The sequence below is a fragment of the Anopheles moucheti genome, chromosome 2 (assembly GCF_943734755.1).
Source record: "Anopheles moucheti chromosome 2, idAnoMoucSN_F20_07, whole genome shotgun sequence".
NCBI lineage: Eukaryota > Metazoa > Arthropoda > Insecta > Diptera > Culicidae > Anopheles > Anopheles moucheti.
Window position 1 is genome coordinate 9,170,661 of NC_069140.1, and position 12,084 is coordinate 9,182,744.

Consider the following 12,084-nt stretch of genomic DNA (forward strand, 5'->3'; position numbering starts at 1 on the left):
AAATCCACGGCATTGTACCTTGATGTTGTTTTGTTTTTGTAGACAATTACGACAAAAAAGGACTAAGATTTATTTTCTTTAAAAATGCATTTCTATCTAAATTGTGTTCCCAATTCTACGTCCACCATCTACTATGCTTAACATTTTTCATTCCTTTTGTTTTACACAGATCGATTCACCATGTGTCAACCACCACTAACTTTTCATTGCAAATGCATCACTGAGCGCAACCGAAAAATACCACACACAAAACTAAACAAAAACATAAAGAACGGCATTAACAAACAAAAAAAAAGGAACCGCCATTCCGACCCGCACCACAAACGAACGGGGCCCGATGGTCAACCCGATTCCGCCGTGATGTATAACCTCGTTTCTTTTATGATTATTATATTGATTTTATGATTCTGCCACGGGCCCGTTTTGGCATCGCCACTGCCAACGCCAAAGGCGCACCAAAACACGTAAAGCTGGACACTGTTTTCCTCTTCGCAAACACCCACCCACATGTTCGCATAAACATACAGACACACACACACGTATGAACACCCATACCACTGCTAAGAAGCCGTGATGAAAGCACTCTTCCATGAAGTTACAGACCCATCGGAAAACTTGAAGCACACCGTCGATAGTGGTTCTTCCGGACCACAATTGGTGGCACTTCCGTTTGGCCCTTTTTTATCAATTCTTCGTTGCTTTTTCCCCCGCTTTTGGTGTTGCTTTTGTTTTCGTTGCGGTCTATTTGTGGGAGTGTGACGTCCCTGTTGTGCCCTTGCTGTTACTTGATTTTCGGCCATTCGAACTGTTTCCTCTTGCAAGTTATGGTTCTGGTGGTGCCGTTTACTGTACAGCTCGGTCTGTGTGGAGTTTGCTTTCATTTATCGCATGTTTTATCGCGGCCGGCTTCGGTTGCAACTCTTTGGACACTGCATTGGACATACACAGCACAGTACTGCATGAATAATCCATTGTTTCGAAACGTTGTTTGGGATACATAGACGAAGAGGGGAAGACGCTTTGTGGCAAGAGATTTGTGAGGGACGGGTGTATCTCGTTAGGGATCTTTGTATGCGTGTGACAAGTGGACAAAGACACAACCTTTTTATGAAAATGAAACAATTAAATGAATGAAATAAGATAAAAAGATCCTAGAACTCCTTTATTACATTCACTATAAATACGAAAACGTATAATGTTTTAAAGCGCAAAGGTTTCACAATAAAATTCTTCAATAGTTGTTAAATTTTTAAATATCATGCCTATACCACTAAATAAAATCGAATTAAAATTCGTCTAATTCCCATCGGCATTCCTTTTACCGACTTTTAATATCACTTTTAAATACTCACAGGCAACAAAACTTCACCAGATCTTTACAATATAAATTAATATGTTCCGAAAGTTGAACTGTATTTTTCAATTATTCCGATACCGTTTTGAAAAATCTCTTGCTGAGTTCCTGGTGTCATTACAATCTCATGAAACAAATTTAAGCAAGAGACAATCGCATTGTTTCGTAGGTGTTACAGATTTGTTACAGAAATATTATCATCCTTTTTTCACGTAACAAGAATAAATTATTTTAACCAAACGAATTAAACCATCAACTCAATAGAAACTTTTAAAAGTGCCCGAATAGACATCAGTACAGGAAAAAACAGAGAGAACCAAAATGTGCAAAACAAATGTAAGAAGTACCATACGTTCTCTGTGAAGAAGGATTCATTTGTCATTGACTGCACTGAGGGATACATTTTTAATCAGCCAGCACTACTAGACGACCTGTACAGCCTCGGGCATCTGAAATGCGGACTTTCCGACATGAATTCCTCTCGTATTAAACAAATTCTTCACGAAATGTCTTAAAGCGACTAACGCAACATTGGAGCAATAAGAGTGTAGCTACAATACTGTGATGTGTTTGAAATGTTGCTGGAAAGATACAACAAATATTGAACCCTTTCCGGCAATATATTGCACTGGTACAGACTGCTGGTTGTTGGAGATTTTACAGAACATTCAGTAAAAAGCACACATTTATAATGATCTTTTATTATATCTCGTATCATTTTGACAAGAAGAGTTTCCCGGTGACATATTATGCTTGTTATTTCTTCAATTGATTCGTTATTTTCCTTTGACAGATTCTCTTCAACGCTGCAAAGCATTTCTTTATGAACACAGGGCTTTCTTGCAGCAACACCAACCAATATTCAATCAAGAACAAAATATGATTGATATGATTTCAATCTGTATGAAAAGCTTATTAGCATTGCGCTCCGCCTCATCCGTATTCATCAATGACAAATTAGCAGTGCATAGCGCATCTTCTCCGTCCACATGCCATCTGATAATTGCAACGATTTCGTATCAAATCCTGCTCGATCTACTGCTACTACGTTGCACTCTCCGCGCACCATCCAACGTATACATAATTGTGTCAACTGAACATTTTGACAGAATTGGATCACTTATCTTAGTAGCTTATGCGCCGGGTTGCAGCACGGTAACGACTGCATGCGGTGCAATTAAAAGCGCATTAGAAAAGTGTCGGCCAGAGGCCAAAAATGTTCGCCCACTGATTAGATTATGTCGATTTCATTTTCCGAAAACCGTACCCGTAGTGACAGAATGAGGTTGCATCCGGATGAATTGAGCCGTGGGAGTTATTTATGTTGCGATTGGTTCGCACCGTTAAGATAAGGCCACACATGTCGGGCTAATTTTGGAGGTTGTTTTTCTTGGCATCTTGGAAAATAACTACGCATGGAGTATTTTAAAAATAATATCTCTATCATCAGTTTGAAGCATTGAGGGTGTAATACAATCATTTCATTTTAAGAAAATCTAAGAAATGAATAAAATTGCATCGTTCTTTGAAATCTGGCCTCTGTAGCTTGCATTGACGAATTTCAATGGCTCTGTTTGTACTGATAAATGCACATCACACACACACATTCGCTCGGACACACATGACCACAACCGGACCAGTAACGATATCGCCGTTTCTCGGCAAGTTCTTCGGCTTACGTCCGGCACCTGCTGGAGCTGGCCTTATCAACGAACCTGTCAAAGCCCATCGCAATAGAAATGCGTCCCTGGCACTGTACCTGAATGCTCGGTACGGGTGTTGTTTTCGCTGATGCACCGATGCAGTTTCGCTGTTGTTGTTGTTGTTAGCTACCATCCTCCCTGTTACACGCTCTTTACACCATTGCCCACCTTCTCCAGCACATTTGCGCTATTTGGTCGCTTTCTTCGGGTTTCGGTATTGTTCCATTTACGCTCGGCCCCCGCCAGGAAGGATATTCCGGCTTGGGGATATTGATTTTTCTGTTATTGTGCGCTTTTGCACACCACCCCGGGGTTTACCCGTCCATCAAATGCCGTTTTGCTTGAGATACGGCATGCTTTTGAATTGAAATTATCAAGAGAAAAAGGAAAATGGTTTCCTTTTTATTTTTTTATCACAATTTTGTTTTTTTTGTTTTTTGTTTTTCAACACAAACGTCAGCGTTCCGTTTTTTTTTAATAATTTGAGCTACGAATCGATATTAACACATTGCCTTCATGCACATTTTGCTTGTTTATGCAACAACAAAAACACTCAATGAAACATTTATATAAAAAAACCCTGAACTGTTTTAATAAGATAGCCAGTTTTCTTCTTCATAATTAGTACATTCATCAATTTACGAAGCATTTAATGATCTCATTAGTTAGGAAATTATGTAAATTAAAAATCCATTACCCAATGAGCTGCAACATGTCATTCAATGTTTAAGTAATATAGCATACTCGTACAAAAACACCTTTCGTCGTAGTCGAATATTTAAATACGCACACTAACGTTTGGCCTATCTTTGGGTTAGAAAGGGCAACAAAACAACCCCTGCATTTCAATTTCAAAACAAAAAAGCACACATAAATGCGGGAAACCCCAAACTCCGAAAAGGATTAATGCGAATGTTTAGCCAGCAGGATCAAAGGAAAAATGTGCGTTTCAGTGGAATGTTAATAACGCCGACGTAGAATGTCCGTTACGGCCGCGTGCTCCCATAATTGAAAGCTTTGAACTGTTGTTTTGTTTAAAAAAACGGGTCTATGGGTTTATTTTAGCGGTTGAATAATACGCGTTAAAAGTCAATTCTATTGTATTGTGTTTTATGGGGGGGAGAAATATGTTAATAAAACGTTTATTCCTAGAATAATGCCCAACCCCAAGTACGGCTTTTCGAAGCTACGTACGTCATCCGACCATAGTCATTTACCTTCTGATACCGTCTGTGGAATGCTATCGTAATTTAATGTCGGATTCGATTAATTGCTTCCCCATTTCAGTCATTGTCCACCTTTACTACCGACCGAGTAAGTGCTCGTAGTAATTAATCAATTTTTTTGGGGTGAGTTTTGTTTTCGCTAACCGCGAAGGATAGCGAAGGTGCCCCCAAAGGGCAACACCGATTAACGATGCACTCGATGACTCGATACGATCGACCCCGTCCGCCCGTTAGCTTCCAATTTCCCAGTGCCCGTGTCTGATTAGACGTGTTCTTTTCCTCCTTCTTCTTTTGGCGGGGACGGGTTAAATGTGGAGCTCGGTTTTCAGCATCGCGAACGAAAGCTGCTAAGCGCTTGGAGATGCTTTCGGGTACTTTCTCACCCTCACTGTTTGGAGCATGGCAACAGCCGAACACCATCTGGTGCGTCGTGTTCGTCGTGCAGCGATTGCGGGGCTGGGAAAAAGTGATTGTGTAACCGAATCCATTTTGTGTGTGAGTGTTTTTTTTTTGTTGTTGTTCCTTTTCACTTTTGTCCGCCAGCCGTCCGCCCAAGCGTGTTGGCATTTTTCATTTCCTATTCCTTTTCGTAACCGGGCCGACGGCTTCAAGCTCCTTTCTTCTTCCCTCTTTCACGTGGTTTTTGCCTTTGGTGGAAGTTTATCACGAGCAAACACCGAAAAAAAAATCTAATCGTTTTAAACTGTTTGCTATGTTATTTTTCTATACAAAGAACACACCATTTCTCTCTGAGGACACACATGAGGAAAAGCAAAACGCCAAACAATATTCAAACACACACACACAAACGCGTGAACTTTTTTTTTTGTTTCCATTTTGAAGCTCTCAATCAATTGTGCGCGTTGCACCTTGCTCTCTGCACCTCAGCTCTGCTGTCTGCTCCAAATCACATCCAGCAAATCCCTGCCCGAACAGGCCCATTCGATGTCTCGTCCTGTGTGGACACATCATCAGGTGAGAAATCTCTTGTTTCCTGATGTTACACACCCACTAAACGTCCAACGCACCTTCACGCACACCAGCAACCGCTCGTACAACGTTCACACAACCGAACACACACGTGCAAAGACTTTCACACAAAGATCGCGCCCGTTGCATTTGCCCTTCGCACTGGAGTCGGATCGGCGATCCAGTCTCGGATGACACACATGACACCGGAATTCAATTACACTTGCGAACACCATTCTTCATTGTGGGACGCTAGGTGTGGAAAGAAATTAGATAACTTGCCTCTCTATTGCTGGTTCTTTTTTTCTTGAAGCCGAGATTTGACAATGAGGTGTAATAATGCAACTAAAAAAAGGAATATATAAAAGGAATATCGGCACCCATGTCCTAACTTCCCTTTTCGACACATCATAAAGTGTCCTGGGTTATGGGTTAACTGAGCGCAGGTTAGCAGAACGTTGGTTTTCTTACGACTCCCGACACTGATGGATGTTGCGGGTGGACAGAGAATTGGATAATCCTGCGGGGTCGTTGCGTCGGAAGTTTGCAAGTTTTGCAGAACACAAGCACATCTACACTACGCAATCCCTCGGGAAGACGGTCACCTTCCATCTTGACAATGCTCCATGAAACGATCGAACACATCCCAGGACACTGTGGGATGGTGCTAAATCGAATTGAATTACTCATCGCAACGAGGACACAGCATCCCGAATAGTTGACAAGTTCTTTGTGAATTTAGCCACCACTGCTGCCAACGCTTTCATCTGTCGTTGGTTAAGAAATTCGCTACGGCTAAGATGACAGCGAATCTTATGAAATTAGTTGCTCTGCTTCGTACACGACGGCGGAAAAAAAGAACCACACCACAGGCAACTTCTACCATACAAAATTGAGTTTAAGCACCCAGGATAACGGCAGCTAGATATACTATTCGCTTACTTCTTCAATTTTATACCACCACTTCACCACTTGTTTGAGGTCTTCGCTTTACGGGCGAACGATGGCGTCGTCGGTGGCACCGTTACGGACACAGATGAATGGCTGGTGGTGATAACGGCCGGGACGACGGGCAGTGGCGCTGCGTATGGCGACAACGAAACGAAAAGAGGGATATCCACGCGACCACGGACGAACTCACCGACGAGCATCGGATTGGAATCGCAACGCAAGACTGAACGCTCGTGGCATTTCGTTCGAGGCCACGGACCGCTCCCCAGTACGTGTCCTAGTCCGGTCCACAGATACACCCGCGCAAGCGACATTCGACATGTGTGTGCCCGCTCGTATCGCGACAGGCGGGAAAGGATACACACAACCACATCGCGCCACCACCAACACATGCAGGCACTACCGCGATCTTGTTTTTTTTCGTGTCCACAATCTTACAAGCGCGTGCGTCTGTATGTGTATGTGTGTATGTGTGGGATGTTAGCATCGGTCAGTTATGGAGCGAGCTTACGATGAGAGTACAGGCAAGTGTCCTCGTTCGAGTAGAAATGATGGGGAAGGATCGAAAGCTTATTGAATAACATTAATTGTAAGTTTAAAAAATAATTTCTTATAAGTTGAACGGCAACGACATTACCATCACATGCCGTTGCAATGCCGTGAATTTCCCGTGAAATGCCGTCATTTATATATACATATATGTATATCTGTCTCTCTCCTACTCACACTCAGATGTTCTCTTCAGAAAAACGTCAACAACCAGGCTGCTCCATCGTACCTAAAAAAGCTTTGAAAGCTCCATCAGTTTACACGTTTGTATTTGGGGGTATATCAGATTGGTGTTTACATAAAAAGTTCCCATATACGTATATTTGCGCTTCCAAAATAATGTCACCACATTTGCCTGATGTAAAAATGTCGACACAAAATAATAGTGCGCAACGTTGGATGGAACCTCACATTCTTCCAGTTACAACCGCAAGCATCTGTCATGCTCGAGCTTTCTTCCCCTGCGGTGTGCGTGTGTAGGTGTAGCATTATGCTGCTGTCATAGTGTGCTGTTTATCATTCATCCTTTCCAGGTGTGCGGTTGGTTGAAACCATTGAAAGCACACACAAGCATCGCTATCGCACACAGCTTTACACGCTACACCGCGACATGCTGGCGCACCAATACATCGCACGTTAGGCTCGTCTGGCCACCCACCCGTCCAATACAGGCGTACGACCATGAGCAAAGCACGGTTCGCTTTTCATTGAGAGATTTTTCCTTCGATGCGCTTCGGTGACGACGTCGGCGGCAGGCATACCGATTCATAACGGTTGGCAGTCATGATTTGGTTAGGTTGTTTTTGCATTTGGCTTGTGACAGCGGCACTATCTTGCCGACCGTATCCGACCGCCCGTTCACTTCTTGCACAGTTGTAGAACAATACATTCGGGTCCGCCCGCGTGATTGAGGTGGCAGGTACGATAAACAACTTTCCAACCAGCGGTCGGTTTCCGGATCGCTGGGTTTGCTTGTTCGGTAGAAAGACAAAACCGACCGCTTCTTGCCATTTGCTGCTTGGAGCCAGCATCCACACCTGTGGTACCATACGGTGGACGGAGTTTGTTGGTTTTGTTCGTGGCATTTTGCACTGCCATTCATCCGTGCATAATTTTACACCCCAAACCTCTTTTCGCAAAGGGGCCACCCTCGATTATGCCGAGAATATTATCATTTTACACCAGGAACCAGGTAAGCGGTTCTTGCCATAAACGTTTAATGGTTGAAGGCAGCTACAATGTCGCTTACGATGCTTTCTGTGTCACTGGGTAGTTCCACCTGTAACAATCAATTTGCAAAGCGAATGGAGAGAGAGATATTGCTCCTGCCAGGGGAAACGGCAGTTTGGTATATAATAAAGCATGTTCAATTGGCTATTCCAATATGCAAGATGAAACATAGACTGTCCTGTGTGATATTTTTATAAAAAAAATACATGAAACAAAATAAAAATTTAAAGATCCATAAAATGCGATGTAGAACTTAATTTAACTAGAAACTGACAGAAAAGAGAATGTTAACAGCACAGTGAAAATAAGTTGGAACGGAATTGATAACAATTATTCATAAAAATGCACAAAATGGTTTTTCAATACTTAGTTTACGGAAATAAATGAAGCAAATGATCAGAAAGCCATCCATTAACATTTACAGGGATAAACTATTCATCCCAAAAGAGCCAAGAGAGGAATTGTTTGATCTGTAATCACTTGAAACGAACATTTAAAATGTTTATCGTAGGTTTGGTTTTCCATAGTTTGGAACTGAGTATTGGAGTTTCAACACCACAAAGGACTAATTTTAAGTAATAATAACGAACATTTGTTATTATTTCTTTCTTGTCGTACGCTCGCTGCGTCTTGTAATATTTTTATTTTCAAATCGCTTCAACCGACAACTCCGCCAACAACGCCACAGTGGGAAAAGAACTCGAAGCATTATGTCCAAAAATCGAGCAGCTTCCGATTGCTTTCGAGCACTTCGGTTGCAGCTTGACGTTTCACCTTAAATCAACAGCAAGACGCGCTTCACGTCCACAATTTAAGTTAAACCGCAAACAAAACATACCATCCGCGGTAGTTACGTTGAGTTTATCTGTAAGTATTTCCCATATTTCAATGCAATTCAACCTGTTTGATATGCAGTGATCATATTTGCTAATGCTAATGATACGTTTTGTGTATACTTACATCGAAAGAAACAGCGCACCATGCCTTCAGAGCAGATTCAATATTCCGAGAAATATTACGACGATGTGTACGAGTACCGGCACGTAATACTTCCACCAGACTTGGCGAAATTTGTACCGAAAACCCATCTCATGACGGAAACGGAATGGCGTAATTTAGGCGTTCAACAATCTCCCGGCTGGGTGCTGTACATGGTACTGGGAGAATCCTTTCGACCATCATTCATTCGTTTCGGCTGTTAATTAGAATTAGCTTTGCTTGTTTTACTTCACAGATTCATTCGCCAGAACCACATGTGCTGCTGTTTCGACGTCTACGTATGGACATAGAGCCACAAAGTTGAACTGTGGATGACTCCTCTTATGTTTAAGGAAATGTTTATACGCTTGTATTGTTATATGAACCGATGTTCCTGACGAACCAACTCTAGCCGAGAATAAAACGGCGTTGAACTTCAGCTTGTAGGACTTTCAACATTCATAACGAATAAATAAATGTATATATTACTTTAATTACTTCTGTGCTTCCTGTTGTGATACTCTCGAAATGGATGTTGAACAATTGAGAATGACCAAAACTGCCGACTGTTTATCGAGGTGTGTTATATTTTAAACGCTTTACCTGATTATACAAATACAAGTGTTTACATGACGCGTTCATGACCATTTTTGTTTCTGTTTGCTAAGTACCAACGAAATCCTAAAGGATACGACTTAATGCTGCTTTTGCATGTGGCCGGGAAACGGGAACGATATACTTCGTCGTAATAGCACAACATTCAAACGTACATTTTTATTACTGGTCTGGTATTGAGTAGATTGATATAATGAGTTTTTTATCACCTTCCGGTAAACATGTTTCAAAATTTTATGACACTGTTTAATAAGGGTTTGATTATATTGAAGTATTTGCTTTTAAATTTCCTCTTCCGGCATGTGCCCGTACCTGATATTTGACACAGTTTGATAGCAGTTACAAATTTTAATATCTCAAAATTATCTAACTGTTGGCACACACCGCATGCGTGTGCGTATCAACAATGACTAGTTTCTAGATTTTTTGAAACCCGCTTTGTATCGCTGTCACCTATTGCTAGTAATATTTTGATTTTAAGAATGCAGCGACGATAGCATTGAATGTGGGGCTGTGCGTTTTAGTTGTTTTCTCGCAAGATAGAAAAAGTGGTAGGATATATTACATGGAATATATGATTAGGTAAAACGCAGGACTCCTCACTACTGTGGTGGTCCTTCGATGGTCGGAAGTTTGGTTGTTAAATTAATTATGCAACTAGACTAGAAATCAAGCTCTTTGGTATCGAATCAAAATGGTTCATGTTGTGCTCTTAAGTTAAGGGAAAACTTTAGGTGAATTCCGTGTTGGTGTGTATGGATAGATTACTCGAGAAGGCGGTGCGCAGTTCATCGCACTGAAGAGAACTTTCGTAATGTGCCAATGGGCATGTGCTTGTAATGTTGTATTAATTCTATCCTACAGTGGCATATCGATCAACCGATCGACTGCACGACAACAACCGATTTTCTCTGCCGATTCTTACACATATGTCCATGGTACATACGGCGGCCCAAATTCGCTGCAGACGGCATTAAAATGTTGCTCTGTCTTGGGTTTTCAATACGTTACGATAAACTACGTGGCACCTATTCACTACCAGCCTTACGATGGCACCGGTTTTGTTTTGGCCATTTGAGCAAGATGATGACGATGATGATGATGGTGATACTTCCGCGTCCGTTTCGAGGGGCACATTGGTGTGTGCAAATGCAACATGATGCGCATTGCGATATCAACTATAGTACACTATAGTATAGTAGGTGCGCCGAATGGTAGTTTTAACACGGCCAGGAACGGTATGCCTTTAGGAATTACAACGCCATTCCGGGCGTGGTAGGCCGATCCAGACAATCTGGGCGGAAATCGGTTTCGAGAGCGTTGGCAGTTTGTTATTGATGGACTAGAAATTAATCGTAGGAAGGCGGCCGACACAGCGTGAATACGAACAGTATTGCAAAGAACAGTTCTGCTGCCTGTAGTGATAACATTAAGGCACATAGGATGTACTCCAGGCGTAGTCGGTGCAGCTGGTAAAAGAGAAGATATCCTACGCCCATTCCACAGGGAATTGTAAGAAAAACGGACAGGATCACATGCCAACCTACAAGAGTAACGGAATGTATTAGCGGACGAGTGGCGAATATTTGCTCTACCCATCGCGACATCGCGTCGGGTCAGAAGTAGAAACTATTTATAAACATACGCATACCCCTGTTTGTTACCCGTATGCATGGTGTTTGCCTGCGTTCAGACATTTGCAGTAAACCCAAACGCACTTACCATGGTCACTAAGGCTACCTCGTCTGCCCAGGATGATTCGGATGGTTTCAACCAAACACAGTGCTACCAGAATGCACGCCTCCCGAAGCAGAATATGATCCGGATACTTTAAATTGACTGCCTTCAGAGTGAGCATTCCCAGCTCGCAGGTAGCGAACATTCCGAAGTAAAACGAATTGAGATAGAGTAAAATCTCGTACGTTAGGCTTGGGTTTCCCATTGTTATTCCTTCGTCTTCACTCCGTTGCTAGGCTCCCCGGGGCGGGTGGCTGATGTGCGATGTTTCCGTGAACGGTCACTACGGGTACATAATCATCCGACGGTGGTGTACGGACATCGAAGAGCTTTGTTGGTTCGAGGCGCTATATTCCACATCACCGTGGCGAAGACGAGGCCCTCTCTTCCAAACCGCCCGTGGCCAGTCAGACGGGTTTACCTAAAACACTAAAGACCAGCGTTTTTTCAGAGAACTTATTATTTTACCTAGCTAAAGTAACTTCACAAAAAAGTCCACCACACAGTACGACTGGGCCCAGTTTTGAAAGAAAAATGTTTATTTTTAGAACAAAACTGCGCCGAGTTCTGCCTGGTTCTGTTTGACAGTTTTTTTGCTGGTGGTTGGCAAGGATACGAACAGAAGCCGCAACCATCGACCATCATTCACACACAAGGACATGACAGTGACATTCAAGGACGGAAATATGATATGATATGAAAAATATTGAATTAGGTTATTCCATCCGAATGCCCGATTCTTGAAAAGCATCCCGAAATCTGTAAAAACGGC

General features: G+C 42.4%; 1 protein-coding gene across 1 annotated transcript; it reads right to left on the bottom strand.

Annotated features, from left to right (window-relative positions):
* Positions 1 to 9,535: 9,535 nt before the first annotated feature.
* LOC128298739 (transmembrane protein 216-like) lies at positions 9,536 to 11,818 on the bottom strand. Its single transcript, XM_053034514.1, has 2 exons — positions 11,298 to 11,818; positions 9,536 to 11,118 (listed from the first exon to the last, which is right to left on the bottom strand). The coding sequence occupies exons 1-2, from the start codon at positions 11,515 to 11,517 to the stop codon at positions 10,925 to 10,927; spliced, it is 414 nt and encodes a 137-aa protein (XP_052890474.1). The 5' UTR covers positions 11,518 to 11,818; the 3' UTR covers positions 9,536 to 10,924.
* Between the last annotated feature and the right edge of the window lie 266 nt (positions 11,819 to 12,084).